Source organism: Lissotriton helveticus, chromosome 7 (genome assembly GCF_964261635.1).
Source record: "Lissotriton helveticus chromosome 7, aLisHel1.1, whole genome shotgun sequence".
In the NCBI taxonomy this organism is placed as follows: domain Eukaryota; kingdom Metazoa; phylum Chordata; class Amphibia; order Caudata; family Salamandridae; genus Lissotriton; species Lissotriton helveticus.
Window position 1 is genome coordinate 595,346,480 of NC_136068.1, and position 20,617 is coordinate 595,367,096.

The 20,617-nt window shown below is 44.0% G+C and overlaps 1 protein-coding gene across 4 annotated transcripts in view; it reads right to left on the reverse strand.

The window, feature by feature from the left end:
• Positions 1 to 233: 233 nt before the first annotated feature.
• DDX41 (DEAD-box helicase 41) overlaps positions 234 to 20,617 on the reverse strand; it is a 227,967-nt gene continuing 207,583 nt past the window's right edge. For all 4 annotated transcript variants that reach the window (XM_078652765.1, XM_078652768.1, XM_078652767.1 and 1 more), the window contains 6 exons: positions 20,458 to 20,529; positions 20,151 to 20,247; positions 18,102 to 18,251; positions 3,398 to 3,469; positions 2,477 to 2,587; positions 234 to 671 (listed from right to left, as the gene is read on the reverse strand). In XM_078652765.1, coding sequence (XP_078508891.1) covers positions 535 to 671; positions 2,477 to 2,587; positions 3,398 to 3,469; positions 18,102 to 18,251; positions 20,151 to 20,247; positions 20,458 to 20,529 — 639 coding nt within the window. In that variant the 3' untranslated portion in view covers positions 234 to 534. The remainder of the gene's footprint in view (positions 672 to 2,476; positions 2,588 to 3,397; positions 3,470 to 18,101; positions 18,252 to 20,150; positions 20,248 to 20,457; positions 20,530 to 20,617) is intronic.

A 20,617-nucleotide genomic window follows, 5' to 3' on the forward strand; every position in this document is an offset into this window, starting at 1 on the left:
ATAAAGCTGGAACTGAACACCTACTTTGGGCCTTGTCGGTGCACCATTTGACGTGTGCCTCAGCTCCAAAATGGTGGCAAGACTGGATAAAAGGAGGCAAGAACCAACTTCACCAAGCTCGAGCTATGTGTGCTCTCCAACGCATCTCTGGGTGAGGACTCTTTAAAATTTTAAGTTACAGGACAGAGAAAGCAGTTGTCCATGCAAGACCTAGAAGTGGAAGGACCCAGCACTGAGAACACAGGTTTTATTGGTAGAGAGGAACAAAATAACATATAAACAGCTTCATGGTGCTAGCACAACATATAATGGGTATATCACGTCAATAGTAACCTTGGCTGGATCAGAAATCCATGTAGCCTAGTGCCAACCACCTCCTTTGACCCGGATGAGCAGATAGATAGAAATACGAGCATTGCAGTAGGATTCCTTTGTGTTTGAAGTCCATCAGGCTTTACATAGTTTAATCCTTGTGCATGATGTCTTTTTGAGAATCGAAATGGATGCTCCTTATTCATCGAGCAACACATCTCCTTAGAAGTCCATGGAGCTGTGTGCCAGGTAATCCTTTCGCCCAATGTTGGTGACCTGCTTGGTCTGCATAGCCTCCAATTTCGGGCAGTCTGTGATACGATGGCCCAGACCTCCACAAAATGCACAGCCTCGTTCTCCTAGAAGATAAACCACAGTTGTTCTCACACTGTATAAAAGCTCTTGTACACAGGTTACCTCACTTACCCACAACCCTCATGCAGACACTTCTTCCACTCTGCCCCTGGCCCCAACTTGACAAACCCTGCAGGCTGATACAGGCTAAGCACACTTCCCTTTTGAAGAAGTACTCCTGGTGCAAAGCACTTCATACAGTGTCACCCAGCTCTGCAGTTCTTCAATAAAATATATGTTAAACGCTTCTACTGTGCCTTCTTTCAGGTACAATTCAATTTTTTTTTATCATATTCCCAGTTTTATTAATTTTAAGGAAAATGTTAATAGTAACAATCAGTTTGCAGTCTCTAGTTCTGTAGATTCACATGCTGTGCACACTCCTGCCATTTAGTGTTGGGCCCTTAAGATTACAAGCTCTTTTTGTTAAAATAAGAAATTTCAGTTTCAAGATGATTCATGGAAATGTCCTTGAAATCTGCAATGCGTTAGGACATGAATCCCACATCAGATTGTTTTTTTCCTCCAAGGGTCTGTGAATGTGTGTACTAGTGAAGCATTATAATGTCCATGCACTGGCAATAAAGCATGGATACATGTAGATTATATGCCTGCAGGTCTTACGAAGGGCTTGCTTTTAGGGAGGTGGGTAGGGTGCATGCAAATATACAACACTATAGGCTGCAAACCAAAAGGTACTGGTAAGTAACTTCTTCAGTTTACAGCATGTGTAGCTGTAGATCACATGCTGTGTATAGACTGAAAAGCAGTACCCAAATTACTAAAGCAGTAGCTTGTGAGCAGCAATGGAAGATGTGTGAAGCAATGAGGAATGGCCGACTAGTGATTCTTGATGGGTATATATGTCCACACAGTAGTGCTTAGTAAATGTGTGGATGGAACACTGGGTAGCAGCCTAGCAAACGTCTGCTAGTGGGATATTACCCATTAATGCCACTGTTGCACCTCTGTAATGTCCTCATTAAGGTATGAAATGTGTGTTTGGGTTTGCCATAACAAAATGTAATAAATACAACAATCCATCTTGCTAGACCTGCCTTTATAATGCAAAAGCAATAAATAGCAGTTTGGTTTTCTGAACTGGCTGTGTATTATCAATGAAGAAAGCGTTGGCCCTGTTGACATTTATATGCGCAGAGCTTTTGCCGTTAACGATTATGGCTGTGGGTAAAAAAGTCAGTGAGGTAGGTTTTATGCTCCATTATTCGTTCCCAGTTGTTCCATGTCAAAATCTTTCTGTTTTCAGTCAAAATGGTGACTAAGCACTTAAAACACGTCCCAGATCTATGGTGGAAAAAAGAACCAATCTGAGGTTGGGACTGTGTCCTAATGCATAGTGAATTTCAGGACAGGAACCGCTCTAAACCGAAATTCCTTCTTTCAAGAAAAATGTTTTAAGGTTCTGTGCCCGATACTAGTAGGCGAGAGTGTGCAAGCCACCTGAAAATTCCTTTCCTGAAAGGAATGCTTCCTTCAATTGTTTTATGCATGTTTACAAACACAACGTGACACATGAATGTGAAGAAAACTCATTGCAGACATGATGCTTGGAATTTAGGGTGTGAGTGAGTGGATAGAAATCACAACACCAGTCGCTGTATACAGAGAGTGTGTGATATTATTGGTTGCACACACAAGGGTGTATGGCACCAATCACTGCACATACATATATTGTGAGGGACCAACAATTGTGCACATACCATGTGTGCACAAATTACTTCACACTCAGGCCACGTTCGACATTTCCAGAATGGCACGTTAACTGTTATCTGTTCGTAAAAGCTCATACCTCCAATGTCCAGCATGGATTCGTCTCCGCTGTTCAGCACCTGTAGCACTGGAGGTACCTTCTGCTTCGCCTCTAGCAGCAGCGCCTTCAGATCCATCAAAACGGACTCATCTAGGACAAAGAGAAACAATTGGGCTCACACAACTCATAGTGACCCACCCTAGAGAGCTCACATCGCTTCGCATGTACCTCTCCTATTTAGTTCAGTGCTGCACCTTCAGCCCCAAGTCTGCCACTTTGTAGTGCTCATAGTGGCAGAGACAGCATAGGTCGGATTTAACCAAATACAACTTTTTAATTTAACCCTGTTAAACTCTGAAGGGCCCAAACCTCAGCATATGTACCTGTCGCACCTCGTTTACCACAATTTTAAAGGCAATAGCTACAACCTAAACCAACCCCTGACTGACCTGAGAATGCTCACAGTTCTGGACATGGATGTCAGTCTATCCTGCACATCCCACAACCAACCAATCACGCACTTACAATCAGAGACATCAGAGTTCATCTTGGAATATGTCATACTTGCTTGGAGAACAGACTTCCACCAGTCACTGTCCACCCAATGCTCTCAAAGATCCAGAAAGGCCAGACTTTTTCTGCAAGAACCCGGACGCCCAATAGATGCAGACGGCCAGAATTGTCACCTGTATGCCCCAACAGTAACAGATGCAAGGCACACAGTGAGCCTAGGCATTTCAGGAGCTAGACTACTGCCTTCACTTCATTGCCTCTACAGATACAGATGTGCCAGACTCTTGCACTAACCCAGATACTGCACAAATGGGCAGAACTCACACAACCACACCTATGCTCCACACATCCAGGTACCAGACTTCCATAGTCCATCAAAGACCACAACACATTCAAGGAGCAAGATTTCTGGTAGCTATTTCAGTGGCTCCATTGGTGACTCCTCACCACAAGCCTTGTTGATGAAAGTAGTGGCAATTCCAGTGTTTCCGGATCGTCCTGTACGCCCAATCCTGTGAACTGGAGAGAAGAGGTATGTAAGTAACCAGGTCATAGAATGCGCATATGCCAGAGCATCTTAGCTAAGAGAAGCAGAGTTCAGATAGAGAGAGGGATGGAGGGAGGGAAAGCGAGAGAAAGAAGGTGAGAAAGAGTATAAGCAAGAGAGAGAGAGAAATATATATGCACTGATCTGATTTTTGTGTGGGAGAAGTCAAGTGAGGGATCCATTGTCTGCGAATCAGGGGAAGAAGGGAAGAGACCAATATCCCTCACCAAGAGGAAACAAGTTACTTGAAAGTAATAATAGGGCCGCTTGAAGCAAATCTTGATTTATAGTTATGAATCATGGGATGTGGTTGTCCTTGCTTAGTATATAGTGTGATGAAATAATTGAATTTGAAGGTGTTTCAATAAGCGTGGCCAGTTATACTCCGTACGAAATCAAAACAATACACCATACCATTGATGCCATCTTCAGATGGTATTTTTCCAACGCACTGTGTAAAGTGTATGTTGAGGAGAGCAGTTTAACGAAAACAAGGAATAGCAACTATTGTTTTATCCCTCCTGATCAACAAAGAGCGAAAGTAGAACATCTTCAATCTGCAAAAGGAATATGCTACTTACCAGTATGCATCTGTTATTGGTATGTAGAGCTGCAGAATATCATACTTATGCATAGATCGCCATCTGGTGTTGGGTTTGGATGCTTGTACCTTGTTGTTGTCTTGGAAGAAGTCCCTGTAGTCACAAGATAGGTGACTCCTCCCTTGGATGATGGTGCGCATGGGTATCGACTCCATCCTTAGATTGTTTTTCGCCATGATGGGAAATGATGGAGTTTGTAAGAAACAGAAAAGATGTCCATGTGAATGTATCCAAGTAAGATATTACTGGAACAGATACAGGTCCCGGGGAGGCGGGTGGGCGTATGATATTCTGCAGCTCTACATGCCAAGAACAGATGCATACTGGGAAGTAGCATTTTCCGTTCAAGGCATATGAGCTGCAGAATTCATAGTTTTGCATAGACTGTCCAACAGTGTCTCCCTTAGTGGTGGTCACTTGTATCTGTTGCAGTGGTTCTGAAGAGTGTCTTAAGAACAGCTTGGCCTACAGAAGCCTGTTGCTGTGCCTGCACATCTACACAATAATGTTTGGTGAAGGTATGTGTAGTAGACCATGTAGCTGCCTTACAAATGTCTTCTAGGGGAATGTTCCCCAAGAATGCCCCTAGTTTACGTGTTGAGTGTGCTCTAGGGGAATTGTTAATATGCGTTTTGCCTTTTGGTAGCATATTTGAATGCATTTAACTATCCACCTGGCAATTCCAGCTTTAGAGATGGGGTTTCCTTTATGCGGTGGAGAGAAGGCTACAAACAGTTGGTTTGTCTTTCTAAAAGGTTTAGTCCTGTCAATGTAATAAAGTAGTGCTCTTTTACGTCTAGTGTGTGAAGAGCTCGCTCTGTCCCGGAATCCGGGTTTTGAAAGAACACTGGTAACTCTACAGATTAAGATGAAAAGTAGAGATTGCTTTGGAAAGGAATTTTGGATTGGTTCAAAGAAACACCTTGTTGCGATACATTTGTAAGAATGGTTCTTATTTTTATTTATTTTGAAAGTTTTATATAGCGCGAACAAGATCTTTGCAGATATCAGAGCGCTTTACAGACGAAAAGAACAACGTGTGAGCAAATAATATTGGGGTGGGGAAGGTACATGTGGGAGCATAGACCACCAGATACATTTGTGATGATACAAGTACAAATACAAGTCCAAATAATTGATAGCGTAAGCACTCAGGCAGGTCATCAAACGAGCCATACAAAAATGCAAAACAGGTCAGTGAAACTGAATGATGCAGCGTCTGTCAATAACATCCCCACTAATAGTTCAAGTGTATTTCGCCATGAGGATAGCTTTTACTTCTTTCTTAAAAAGTATCGTAGAGGAGATAAGCCTTATTTCAGGGGGGAGTGAGTTCCAGATCCTGGGTGCCATTCCAGAGAAGGAGCGTTTATACGTTTTTTCCTTACGGAATCTTCGGGGCTTTAGCAGGAGATTGTCTGTGCCTCTAGTGATTCTAGAGCCTCCGGAAATCGACAGCTTTTGGGCGAGGTATCCGGGTGAGCTCAGGTGGACAGCCTTGTGCGTGATGCAGGCGATTTTCAGATGAATTCTGGCTTCAAAAGGTAGCCAGTTCAGGGCTCTCAGGTCAGGGGAGATGTGTGAGTGTTTTCTTGATCCGGTGATGAGTCTCGCTGCAGCGTTTAGAGAAGCTCTTATGGGTGCCGTGGTAGTTAGGGGGAGACCACAGAGGGCGATGCTGCCGTAATCTATTCGAGGGATGACTAGAGCTTGTACCGCAGTTTGGAAATCTTTGGCTGTAAGGAAGGGTTTGAGTTTCCTTAAGGTATTGATCTGGTAGTTCGCCCCTTTAATTGCTTTGTTGATGTGTTCCTGCATGTTGAGGTTGGTGTCAAGTGTTATGCCTAGGGATTTTGCTGAGTCTACAATGGTGGGATGAACATTGAGTGCGGTTAGGTGTTTAAGCCAGCTTTGAGTGGTAGTGATCTTCGCAGGAGGTGAGATCAAGAGGAACTCTGTTTTAAGAGCATTGAGCTTGAGATGATTAGCGGCCAACCATGCTTGGGTGCTTCTGATCGTTGAATTCAGGAGTCTAATGTCTTTGGGTGATTGTACTTTGAGATAAAGTTGGGTGTCATCGGCATACATGTGGAATTGAACATTGGATGCTTGTAGCAAGGTGGTGAGAGGTTCCATGACTAGGTTAAACAGAGTTGGGGATAGGGAGGATCCTTGTGGGACGCCTAGCGATACCGGTATTGGAGAGGACATCAAGTTGTTGCTCTTGAATTTCTGCGTTCTGTTGTGTAGAAAGGACGTGAACCACTTGAGCACAGTTCCAGATATACCCATTCTTGTGTTTAATAGATCAAGTAGGTTCTCATGTTTGACGGTGTCGAATGCAGAGGAGAGATCCAGAAGGATAAGGAGGCAGGTATCGTTTTGATCTAGCATTTGGAGGGCGTCGTCAATTATGTGTATCATAGCAGTTTCTGTGCTGTGGTCCGCTCTGAAGCCTGATTGATGAGTGTTGAGGAGATCAAACTTTTTAATGTGCTTAGTCAATTGAGTTTGTGCGCATTTTTCCAGTAGTTTGGCAAGAGTCGGAATATTGGTAATGGGACGATAATTATTTAGATCAGTGGGGTCGGCTGTAGGTTTCTTTAGTATAGGTGTGACTTGTCCAACTTTGAGGGAGTCGGGAATGGTCCCTTGTTGAAGAGAGCTGTTGATGATTTTAGTCCAAAGTGGGAGGAGCGACGGGGTAAGGTCTTTGACAGCGTTGGCAGGAAGGGGGTCCGAGAGGTGATTGGCTGGTTTCAAGGTGCTGAGCAGTCTACCAATTTCTTCTTCCGAGTAGGTGGCAAAGGATGTCCATGTAGCATTGTTTTTTGGTTCAGTGGGTGCTGTGCAGATCGATTTGGGATGGAGACTTACGTCAATGAGGAGATCGATCTTTATGTTGTCTGTTTTTTGGGTAAAGAAAGAGGCGAAGTCTTCACAGGAGGGTGCTTCGCCCAGAGTACTGAGTGGTTGGGGCTGATCCTTGGATTGCGTTTTGATTAGTTCAAACAACTTTCTCGGACGATTTTTGGCTTGGTCAAGCTGACGGCTGAAGAAATCTGATTTTGTGCGTTTTATTTTCCTGAAGTAGGCATTTCTCTTTTTCTTCAGGGTTTTTAGGTGCAGTGCGGAGGGGGCTGATCTCCAGGTGCGCTCCGCCATTCGCATGGCCCGTCTATCGTCGTTGAGACTCCCGTTGTACCAAGGATTGGGCATTTTTGTGGATGCTCTTTTTAGCTGCATAGGTGCAGCTTCATTAACTAAAGAGGTCATAGCGTTGAAATAGTGGTCCGTCAAGGCTTGGACATCCGCAACGCCAGTGGGAGGGAGTAATATATTGCAGCTGTTGGGGGGTAGAGAGTTTGGGTTGAGTTTTTTCAAGTCTCTTTTCCAGACTTTGGGTTTGAATGATTGACCCGTTTTAAATTTGACTTTTTCGTTGATGAAGAACGTGACAATGTGATGATCTGACCAGTCACAGGGTTTGATAGATTCGAGCTGGATAGAGTCTTCTTTGGCGATAAGGTCGATGATGGAGCCTTTCTCGTGGGTCGGGCTGTTGCATATTTGGGTGAGGTCAAGGGCGTCCAGGAAGTTTTTAAGACTCTTCACCACCGCGTCATTATGATCGTTCCAGTGGAGGTTAAAGTCACCAAGGTAAATTTGTGGGAGTTGTCGCCCCACATTGGTGGTGATCATATCCATAATTTGTTGCGCGAAGGTAAAGTTGTCCCCAGGAGGATGGTAAATGCTGTGGAGAGAGCATATCGGTTTCCCCTCACTGATAATATCAAGGCAAATGTATTCACAGGAGGTTGGGGAGGGTAAGGAAGGGACTTTCTTGACAGAGAGGTTACTCCTGTGTATACAGGCGATTCCCCCACCTTTTTGATCAACCCTGTCTAGTCTGATGATGTAGTTGGGGGGAACTAGTATGTCCAATATAGGTGTAGAAGATTCAGTTAGCCAGGTTTCAGTCAGGATGATTAGGTCAAGGTCCAGTGATAAGATGAGATCAGCGATTGCAGAGGAGTGCCTAGAGGCCGATCTGCAGTTGAGGAGGGTGCATTTGAGACGGGGTGTGTCGAGGGTGGAAGGGGGTTCTAGAGAGAGGGGGACTTTTCTCAGGTTACTAAGGATAGAGATTCTGTTGTTTTGCGTGGGGGGTCTAAGGGGATTTGGATGAATCGTTGGAATGGCGCGGAGGGTGGAGGGTATGTTGTTAAGGGGAGCTGGGTCGTAGGAGCGGAGGAGAGGGAGTGTGTCGAGGTCCGATAATGTGTTGCGAGTACGATGGGGGCGGTTTTCCCGATTGCGAACAGGGATGGAGATCCAGTGCGGAGGGCGTTGAGTGCGAGAGTCAGCCGTCCGGGTGGGGGTCTTGTTGGGAAGGGCGGTGTTGGTGAAGGCGGGTGAGGGGTGTCCGGGAAGTGTGCAGAGTAGTTGTTTGATGATGTGAATGTCTTGTTTGAGCTTGAGGAGGGTGGTGGGTGAGGAATGACTGGAGTGCGCGCGGAGTAGTTGTTTGATGATGTGAATGTCTTCTTTGAGCTGGAGGAGGGAGGCCATAACATGGTCTGATGTGGGATTTGTGTTGGTGATGGGTATCGGAGGGTTGGGGTAGGATGCCATAGAATGGAGGAGGGTATTGGTAGTAGGTGGAGAGTGCATAGTGGAAGATGGGCGTAAGTAAGTTGTGGTGGGGGCGCATGTAGGGTAATGTGGGATGAGGATCGGGGGGGGGGGGGAGTGTCATTATATGTGGTTCTTTTTTGCGGCGGCGGAGTCGAGTTGATAGTGGCGTGCTCAGATTGATTAGTTAATGTGTGGAAGTGGGGGCTTCGAGTTGGGTGGGATAAAGGGTGGGCATTGTCTGTGTGCATGTCGGACTGGGGCTGAGCTCGGTCGGGCAGATTGTGAGTGGAAGCTGTGTCGTCATGTGTGAAAACAATGGGAGTGTGGGCTGGTGACAGGGGGGAGGGGATACGGCTGGTGTATATGGGTGACAGACCTATGTCTGTTATTGAGGGGTGTGAGGTATCCACCGTAGTTGGGTGTATGACTAAGGTGCTGATGGTAGAGGAGAGGTGCATGTCCAATTGGGGCTGAGGTATGCTAGAGGCGTAATATTCGGGAGTTGTGGTGTCAGGGGGGAGAGGAGTGTGTGTGGTATGAATGGAGGTCAGGGTGTTGGTGGGACAGGAGGGGGTGTGGCTGGTGTATGTCGGTGAGAGATCCAAGTCTGTGATTGAGAAGTTAGTATGAATGGGTGTCATGGTGTTGGTGGGCCTGGAGGGGGAGCTGCTGGTGTATGTCGGGGAGAGATCTAGGTCTGTTATTGAGGAGTGTGCGGTCGTTACAGTAGGAGGGTGGATGACGACGGTGCCGGTGGTGGAGGGGCGGTGCGTATCGTTTAGGGACTGAGCTGTATTAGCATCGTTCTTGTATGGTTAAAGCCTGGATCTCGCTCACTCTTCTGAGAGAGGTGATTGCGCCAAGGAAAGCTACTTTCCATGTAAGGAACTGCAGTTCGCACTTGTGTAAAGGTTCAAACGGAGGACCCATGAGCCTAGTAAGTACAATGTTTAGATTCCACACTGGAGAGGGTGGCAGTGTGGGAGGAATTATCCTTTTAAGGCCTTCCATAAAAGCTTTGATAGCAGGTACAATGAACAATGACAAATGTTGTCTGTTTTGCAGGTAGGCGGCAAGGGCAGCCAGATGTAATCTAGCTTACTCATCCATAAGATTACATATTTGTTTATGCAGTAAATAGCAAATGATGTTCTGAATTGAAGCATCTAGTGGGTCAATTTTGTTGTGATTGCAGTAAATGACAAAATGTTTCCATTTGGCTGCATAGCATGCTCTAGTAGTAGGGCGCCTGGCTTCTTTGATAATGTTCATACAGTCTGGTGGGAGGTTAAGGTAACCAAACTCCAGGACTTCAGGAGCCAGATCGCTAGATTTAGTTGTGCTGGATCTGGGTGCCTATTCTCTCCATGGTTCTGCGTTACCAGTGTTGAGAAGAGATGTCATTTTTGGTGTGGAACTACTGAGAGTTCGAGGACTGTTGTGAACCATGGTTGCCGTGCCTACGTGGGAGCAACTACGATCATTTTGAGAGACTGCTGCTTGAGCTTGCGTACTACTAGTGGAATGAGTGGTAGTGGCGGAAAAGCGTACGCAAATCTGCCTGACCAGTTCATCCATATCGCATTGCCCTTGGACAACGGATGTGGAAACCTGGTGGGGAAGGTTGGGCATTTTGCATGTGTGGCAAACAGATCTATGTCTGGGTGGCCCTACATGTGGAAAAATGGTTGAAGAACTTGAGGATGAAGTTCCCATTCGCGGATTTGCTGTATCTGACGACTGAGGAGATCCGCAATCTGATTGTGTACTCGAAGATGTTCTGCCAGAAGATATATATTTTGTGAAATGGCCCATCTCCATATACTTTGCGCTAGCTGAGACAGCTGCAACAAGTGTGTTCCCCCTTTTTTTTGTTAAGTAATACATTGTTGTCATATTGTCCGTGCGGACTAGGACAGTTTTGTTGAAATGATGAGCTTGGAACGACTTTAACGCTAGTAATATTGCTAGTAATTCTAGGTGATTGATGTGGAGCAGTTTTTGTTGGGTGGCCCACTTGCCCTGAATTGTATGGTTTAAGTGATGCGCCCGCTTTTAGCACTATCTGTGGAATTGGCTCGAAGTACGGTCGCCCTCTGGAAAGGTTTTGTGTGTTCCACCACTGCAGAGAGCAATGTGTGCGGCTGTCCACCGACACCAGATCTGTAAGTTTACGTTGACCCGGATTCCACTCACGTGCTAGTAATTCTAGGTGATTGATGTGGACCAGTTTTTGTTGGGTGGCCCACTTGCCCTGAATTGTATGGTTTAAATGATGCGCCCGCTTTTAGCACTATCTGTGGAATTGGCTCGAAGTACGGTCGCCCTCTGGAAAGGTTTTGTGTGTTCCACCACTGCAGAGAGCAATGTGTGCGGCTGTCCACCGACACCAGATCTGTAAGTTTACGTTGACCCGGATTCCACTCACATGCTAAGCATTCTTGTAAGTGGCGCATCTGAAGTCTTGCATGAGGTACTATGAAAATGCAAGAAGCCATCATTCCTATGAGCTGCATAAACACTTAAACTGAAAGCGAGTGTTGTGGTTGAAATTTTGTGATGAGGGTTTGCATACTTGCGATCCTGGCTGGATTGGGGTATGCTAGAGCTTTCGTAGTGTCTATGGTGGCCCCTAGATACTGATGTAGGTAAGAGGGCTGTAGATGTGACTTGGCGTGGTTGATTGTGAACCCCAAGTGGTGTAGCAGTAGAAGTGTTTGTTGAGTGTGATGAACACACTGACTGTGTGACTTGGCTTTTATCAGCCAGTCATCCAGGTATGGAAACACATGGATTAGCTGTCTTCGCAAGCGTGCAGCTACCACTGCGAGACACTTTGTGAAGACACTGGGTGCTGTGGTTACCCTGAATGGGAGAACCTTGAACTGATAATGTTGGCCGTCCACTGTGAATCTTAGATATTTCCTATGAGCAGGGTGTATGGGAATATGGAAGTAGGCTTCCTTGAGATATACTGTTGCAAGGAAGTCGCCTTGTTGAAGTAGTGGAAGGACTTATTGAAGAGTGATCATATGAAAGTGATCTGACTGTATGTAGAAGTTGAGAGGTCTGAGGTCCAGTATTGTCTGAGAGTACTGTCCTTTTTGGTGATTAGAAAATATAGGGAGTAAACTCCTATTTCTTGATGCTCTAGGGGAACTGGTTCTATTGCATGCTTTTGAAACAGAGAGAGAACTTCCTGTTTGAGGAGCGTTAGATGTTACGTGGACATTGGATGCTGTTTGGGTGGTATGTGGGGGGAGTTGCAGTAAGTTCTAAGCAGTAACCATACTGGATAATTTGTCCTACCCACTTGTCTGTAGTGATGGAATTCCAGACAGGTAGGAACTCTCAGAGTCTCACTCCGACCGGAGTGGAATGGTCTGGAGGGAAGTCACGTGTTGTTAGTGGGGGAGGTGCGAGTATTGTTACCTCGGCCTCTCCCTTTGTTGTTATTTTCCCTGTACCCACCTCTGAAATATCCCTTGTTGGGGGATGTTTGTGTGGGACTTTTGTAGGAGGAGGATGCAGTATCTGTACTGATGTTTTTGGATGCACTCCTATAAAAGGAGCGACGAAAGGAGCCTCGTGTAGACGGAGACTGTAATGCACCCATAGATTTTGCAGTCTCAGTGTCTTTTTTCAATTTTTCTAATGGTGTGTCTACAGCTGGGCCAAAAAATTGTTCCTGATTGAACGGCTGATTGAGGATAGTAGTTTGCACTTCTTGTTTGAAGCCAGAAATTCGCAACCATGCAGGTCTTCGCAGTAACACACTAGTTTTGATTGATCCAGATGCAGTGTCTGCTGCATCGAGGGCACATTTAATGGAAGCGTTTGTTATTAACATGCCCTCCTGAATCAAATCATTGCCTTTGGCCTTGTATTGGTCAGGCAAATGCTGCATTAGGCCCTCAAGCCCGTCGTAGTGAGCCCTATCGTATCTGGCAAGTAATGCTTGTGCATTAGCTATCCACCAGTGATTAGCTGCTTGGGAGGCAACTCGTTTGCCGGAAGCATCTAGCAGTTTTGACTCATTTTCTGGAGGTGGGGCATCACCGGAGGTTTGGGAGTTGGCCCCGCTTCCTAGCATTGGTCACTATCAGGGAATCTAAGGGGAGTTGACGCTTAATGTAGGTGGGATCATTAGGGGAGGATTTATATTTTTTATCAATCTGAGGATTGAGAATCCTGGTCCTGACGGGTTTTTTGAAGATGTCTAGAGCATGTTTAATGACACCTTTAAGCATGTGTAATGTTTGTACTGTCCTTTGTGACTGTGCAAAAGTGTCTACCAGGAAGTCTTCCTCTGTGGGGTCTGAATGCATTTGCACACCATGATATTGAGCAGCCCTATCAATGAGCTGACTAAAGCCAATGTTGTCATCTGGGGGAGATGGTCTGCTTGGGTATGCCTCTGGATTAGGAAGGTCTGGAGAATCTACAAGGTGACTGTAGTCATCCCATGTGTCCTGTGGTATGTGAGTGTCATCGTCAGGATCATTATTTCCACCCCCACTCCCTAGGTCATCATCAACCTGTGGTGGTGGTGAGTATGGAGGAAGTATAGGAAACTTTGGAGGAGAGAATGGCTCAGTAGGAAGAACAGGAGAAGAGGGTCTCAATGGTGAAGTTGCAGTCTTTTTTTCTTCACAGGCACCTCAGGAATGTGTGGGGTGTCAAATTTTATTTTGTTCGAGGAGGTAGTGATAATATGGCCTGTTTTAGGGTCCACATGCAGTGTTTTCTGTTTCAGATCAATGGGATCTGGTAGAAACAGTTCCTCCTCGTTGACGAATGCTTTCGGCACCGATTGCTTTTGATTCGGGACTTGGTTTAGGTTTCTCTGGAGCCTTTGAAGGGGTTTTTATGTCCTTCGGCTTCGGTGTAAAGCCCGAAATCTTTTTCGGATCCGAAGGTTTTCAAGGTGTCTTCGGTTCCAAAGCTTTTTAGTTTTTCGGTGCCGAAGTACTTGGCGCAGAGTCCTTTTTAGCGACAGCGGGATACGTTCCTGTTTTCGGTACAGACGGTGCTTTTGGGGCACTGATTTGCGGGGAAAAAAAAACTAAGGATGGAGTCGATGCCCATGCGCACAATTGTCCAAGGGAGGTGTCACCTATCTCGTGACTACAAGACAACAACAAGGTACGGTGCAAGCCTCCGAGCCCAACACCAGATGGCGATCTATGCAAAAGTATGAATTCTGCAGCTCATATGCCTCAAACCTATTGATACAGGTATGTAGGGTGTTTTCTTTGGTAGTGTGAATCTGATAGATCCAAATGCTGAGCGTTAATTGCAAATCTCAAATAAACATATATCTGGTCTTAATATTCTCTGCCCAACTACTGCTTCTTGTCTCACATAAGTAGCTAGCCAGTTATGTCTTTTAAATACAGGAGTCACAGCACAAAACCTATGTCCACGTACCATCTTTACACATACCAGACAACTTAGACGTGTTTTTTCAATATAAAATCCATCCAGATTTTCAAATGCAGCATCTTGTGTGCTAATATGCAACATATCTCAATAGAATTCAGAATCCAGAGTGCAATACCCTTCTTGTCAATAAAATTGCTGAGGTTTTGCAGAGTTAAGGATTAGCTTGTTCTTCAGTTTTCCTAAACCCAGTTATTCTCTCAATGTAATACAGGAAACGGTTTATGAAGTCTTGGAGGTAGAGTTGCAAGAATCAAGGCTTAAGGAGTACGTTTATTTTATTTATATATATATATATATACACACATTGAAAAGCATAGTTGGTGGACATGAGATTATTGACAATAATGAGATAGTTTGGCATGAAGAAAAGGTACAACCTTGGGAGTAAATTTGGGATGAGTCATCACATAATACTCTAGTGTCTGTAGAAAAAGATCTTGCATTGTTAGCGAGGGAAGCTCACTTACTCAGCGCAACAATACAAATGAAATTGAAAACACCACTTTAGAGTACAAATATCAGTTCAAACTGACTAATCACATGTTTTAAACCCTGCACTGATTGTGAATCCTGCCTGTGGCAAACTATCCATCCGAGTCCTGCTAAGAACTCCTATATTACTGCCATTTTAAAGTATGAAGGATAGCCTGTACTTTTCAAGTAAGGTGCTAGTGCGGTTATTTGCACCACAATGGATTCACGGGTTGTATACAATTACATGATTAGGTCTGGCACTGTTAATGTGAAGCCTGTTTAATGTGTTTGCCAGTCAAGGGGTTAATATTACACTTAATGCCTTATCCTTCTTTTGTATGATGGACTACGTACTACCAGTCTACTCTGTGCCACTTGAACCTTTTCTATTGTTTCCTCTTGTACAAGATATTTAACTTCTTCCAGAAAAAGCAGGAGATAGTGGGATTTGACTTGAGTGAGGTTTGGTCAGATTGCTTGTTTTTGTTGTATACATCTACACAGCAACCACTTGTCTGAAGTTGATAGCAAAACCAAAATCTCCCCACTCCCTAAAGTGCTTTGGCATGTGCCTGGGAGGTGGAAGGGGCAAGTAACGCTCCTAATTGTTTAGAGGCCCAGCAATAGCAGCAGTGTGTAACTGGACCTCTTACTCTCCCCTGAAATTAAAATCTTTGAGATGGAGCAACCTACTGCCAGCAAGTGGATGGCCGTTGCTCATAACTAGGCAGGTTTGTAATGTGTGCCTGATCTTTGTTGACATTGAAAGCGATGGGGGTCACACCCAAGTGACCACATATTCTGTGCTTCCATGTATTTGACTGTCTCCATGTACTTCCTGATACGTCCTACAGCATAAACAAACCATTTGCCATGCAGGTGCTTGCATTGAAAAGGCAAAGTGATAGCTTGTACCTTAGATCTAAACTTGGCCATTCACAATCGTGCAAGGTGTTTTACAGTTGTCATAGGTTTACATGCAGTGCCTGTGGGGTTTACGAATGCTTCAAAGTGGTGTGCAATGGTCACCATCTTCTCCCCTTGTACAATGACCGTAATGTAATATTTAGGCAAATACTGTACAATATCCTCAAAATAGTCCCACTGTGTGTGTTCTCGTATGCAGAAAAGATCAAATGGATTGAAAATATGCCATACAGTGCTTGTCTCCATAGCACATCTTTGTACTCCACTTTAGGAGGAGGAGAGCTCTCTTGAAATGACTGAACTTTTCATAGCCTTTCTGGTTATGACCACATCAGTTTTAAGATAAGCACTGATGTACCTAGGCTCATCGGGTTTAGGCTTCGATTTACACTCTTTTTGGTTTGAAGGAACTTGCAATGGGCAGTGTCCCAAAGGTGCCTCTCCCTATTTGCAAGACGGTGTACAACATTGGTAGAAACCCATTATTTGTCTGCACAGGAGTTAATGTCTGAACTAAAAAGACAATATATTGTTTTCTTTTTTTACTCTTTTTCTTCTTATCTGCGGCAGTTTAATTAAGTGGGCGGGGATTAGTCGGCCAACGGACGTACGTAGCACTACGGAGGTAGTGCTCCGACGGCTGCTGGCCGACAGAAACAGCAAAGGGGTTAAGGTGGCAGTCGTTATTAGCCTGCATGCCAGAAATGCCTGTCCTGTTATCCTACTCACTTCTGTGATGTATTTATTGGGGTTTTGTTCTGTAACGTGCTGCCTTTTATTAAAAAACTCAATAAAAAGGTTGTGCAAAACAAAAAAAAGATAATCTACTTACTTTTCTGCCAGCTGCCCACCATATACCAGGGCAGCTCTATCTACTAGCTTATTACATGTACTAACCTCTTTTGGTTGGGACTGACTTGAGGAACTCAGATGCCAAGACTCATGTGTGTTCATAATTGGCATCTACATTGTACTCTTCATTCTTTATTGCTCTGGATTGATCACCTGACAAGCATTTGCGGTGGGTAAATTACTGTGCCCACAAAAAAGTTGAGTCATCTTCCTCCTGTGAGAGTCGTAGTGTCACCTCATCTGAGAAGCTATGCTTTTTCTTATCTTGACCTATTGACTATGCTTTTTGGGGGTACAGTAGTAACCTATGGCACCCTCATAAGAGTATTTTTCTTGTATCGACGTAGTGTTTTAGGCCTTTCAACATCGCCCTAAATTGGAAATTAAGCAGTTTCCTTATCGACTCACGACAACTTTCCAAACTTTTGTTACATGGGACTAAGTAGGAGTGGATCTGAAACTGCCTTGCTTCAACCCCATGTTCCTCCAAGACCAAATAGAACAAATCCCTCTTATGCCTGAATGAGGCATGTGATGATTTAATCACCCCATCTGGGTACAGTCAAATAGATCTACTATGGTGTATGGGCTGACTTGGCTTGTTTCATGACGGACTGTTTTACCTCATTGACAGAGGCAGAATCAATTTGCAGTTTCTGGAAACTGCCGGGCATGCAGTTTCAGTTACAACTCTGTATTTTCAATGCCTGAAACAGGGTCATCATGATCTCCTGGAGAACACAAATTATACCCATTTTCTAAGTCTATGCGCTGAAACATCTGACAGTTTATCAAGCAAAATGTGAAAAGGTGTTTCAATTAAACCCAACATAAAAAGAAGGGGAGCAGTCACAAATTCAAAAAAAGTCAGCAGTCATCATGAAATATGAACTCCTTAGTGTAGAAATCCACAAATCAAGGTTGAAACGTACTCCAGTCCCTGATAGACTCAAATCTCCTGCGACTTTCTTCCCAACAAAGGGGTAAATGCAGTATAAAGATGGTTTGTGGTACACGTGTTCTTAGGATCAATGTCATAATGAGTCATACATCAGACCCCCATTATTGTAATCATTTCAGTACAAGATGTTATTTTAAGCCCACCTCCTACAAGGAGTAATGCACAACATATGACCCTAAAATAGTTTGTCTCTACAACAGGTTGTCCACATCACTCCTCTCAATAGCAAGTCTGGTGTGAATACTGTTCTTTTGCCACAAGGGTTTGTTATGGCTTGAGCCTTTCGCCTCCAAGGTGCAGGATAGTTTACCTGCCTCTCCCGATAGGATGAATGTGAACATTTTAGATAAACAAGAAGAGACAGTACTGTTATCACCGATCTCAGCACAAGAAAAGTTCCAAATTCGATTCACAAAAAAAGGGAGAAAATTGCAATCTTTCATCAAGGCAGTTAAAGGTAACAGGAGGTGTGGCACTTGCCATGATTCTGGATTCCTGGAATTGTTTGGAGAGAAGGCATTAGGGTGGGAAGAATATCCTTACCATAGCAATAGAACTTCCAGTGGTGGCCTTTACACAGCTTGTTAAGTTAAATAGTAACATGTATGGGTGGTGGAGAGGTAAGGACGATGTAAACACAGTCTTCGTTAGGTTGAAATAGGACAGATGATCTACATTTCTAATATGTACATAGGTTCTCCTTACCATAGTTCTCAATCTCCTCAGGCATGTCATAGTTGATGACGTGCTGGATAGCGGGAAAGTCAAGACCTTTTGAGGCAACATCTGTCGCCACCAGGACATCCTTCTTCCCTTCTCGGAAGGCCTCAATTGCCTTAGTCCTCTCTTCTTGATCTGAAATGGCAATTAAGCAGAGCTTTCTGTATCAGCTGACCTGCATTTAATTAGTGTTTTATTTCTTGCAACACCACAAAAAGAGGGATCTCTAATATTTACATCATGGTGTGCAGTTATAGAAAACATAACTATATGTTGCACTGCGAAAGAGTTTTAAACATTAAACTGACTGACAAAATATGGTCTAAAGAATGGCCCAGAGCCGCTATATAATGTATATGTTCTAAACATAATAAAAACATTCATAAAATAATCACAAGAAGGTACTTTATTTCTGTCAGACTGAAACTGATGTTTGGTAGCTCTGACCTTTGCTGGAAAAGATGTTGAATATCGGGCTCCATTATTCACTTATGGTAGTCAAGTGTGGACACACAAGCCTACTGGAAAGACATTTTGTCTCCCATTACATTTGTAACAGATATTGACCTAAGTTCAGCCATGGACTCTGCAGCTAGACGATTCAAGGAAAACAGCGATTACCCACTCATGATTCTCAAAGGGAAACTAACACATTTAATTATTGAGGCTAGGCTAACCATATATCACACGGGGAAATTATACCATATGGTAAATGAGAGAACGCTTAAGTTTTCAAAAAAATGGTTGCCATTTTAAACATATGTCAAGAGACCATTTGAGGATGGGCAGCGTTTATAAATTCCTGTTTTATTTCATGCGTTTAGCTTGGGCAGAAAGCTTCAATGAGGGAAATGTAAATGATGTGTAATTCTACTGACCTACTTTTCCTTCAATGAGGTCTGATGTTTTTGTTACTGTCTTTTTCCTTCTCTGAATGGGAAGTTCATATATGTATTAGACTGTAGGATTTTGGTCTATTTGTAGCTCATGATCTTTCACTTACTGTGGAAATTTTGGTGAAACTGTTCTTCTGAAAAAAGGACTAAATAAAGATGTTAAAAAGAGATGGAGTCCTTGGGCTTTGTCTTGGGCACACAACGTGATCAAATCTGCTTCCTCTCCACCAACACTAAAGGGATTTTATGTTTTTTAGACTTTGGAAAGATGATTTGTCACTGAAATCTGTCTTATCATAATATGGCTGGGATTCCCTCTTCCAGAGAGTTCTGTGCACCTTTGAACGGACTGGTCAACTGCGATGGGGTCTGTGACTGACCAGCTGTGGGCCGAATCAGGAAGGGGATGCCCCTTATACGACCAGAAATGAAAATGCTCCTCCGAGAGACCATAAAGAGCACTGCAATCCTCAGGTGAATATCTAGTGAGGCGTCTCAATTTTAGCAGGAATGACATTTGACACTTAACCTCTGATCACCCTTCCCAGTCATGTGGCACAGCTTCAGCAATAGTGCTGAACAAATGTTCTAAACTAATTTGGTGACTTTCATCTGCTTCCCAAACTGGAAACCTAGACATTATTCCACAATGCACACATTCTAACCAGTGGGTTATATTAGGGGGCCAACAGCATAAGTGTCCATAAGTTGTCCGTAAGCAGGCAATAGTCACTGAAATCGCCACAGATCAGCGTGAACACAGGATACCTGAGAATCCTATGGGTGACACCCACTAAGGCTCACTGTTGCATGTCATGGTTACAGAGTGCTAATAAAGCAGCCACCTGACACCCATGTAGGGGCAATACAGATCATAACAGTCACCAAGCAACATGTGACAGCTACGTTGGGTCAATGCAGCACATATGAAATATCCAGTTAGTGTCACTATCAGTAAAAGTGCAACTCGCCAAATACTAAAACTACAGTGTTTCACACAAAATACTAAGTGCAAGATTCCCACCAGAGAGAGTGGATGAAACACCACCTGGTATTCAATACAAAACAGAGCAGAGACAGACTAGAAACCAAATTTAATTATGAAGCTGAACAAACTTCAGCTAAAGAGAATACTCACCTTTTCCTCCATGGATGGCCACGGCTTCCACACCCTTCAGAAGAAGATACTCATGGATTGCGTCCACATCTGCCTTCTTCTCAGCAAAGATCAGCACCTAAGATAGGAAAAGGGATTAAAGTTGTTGTGGGGAAAAAAAGATTAGACTACCATGAAAGAGTGGGGAGTGCAACCTGAGAACAGAGATCCCAACAACAGAAACAAGGCTTCTACAACAGAGATCTAGTGTTTGCTGCCCAAAGAGAAGTCTCTTAATAAATCATCCAAGGAAGAGGACAAGTAAAAAAACAAACCCATTAAATCTTACCGGAGGGGGAGTCTTTTGGAGACACTCCAGTAGATAAACCATCTTTGCCTCCTCTTTAACATACTCCACCTCCTGCAAAATACACAATACAAAATGAAGAAATAAAAGTACAAGGAACAATCCTCCCCGATCTCCCACACAGGATATGAAATAAGAACAC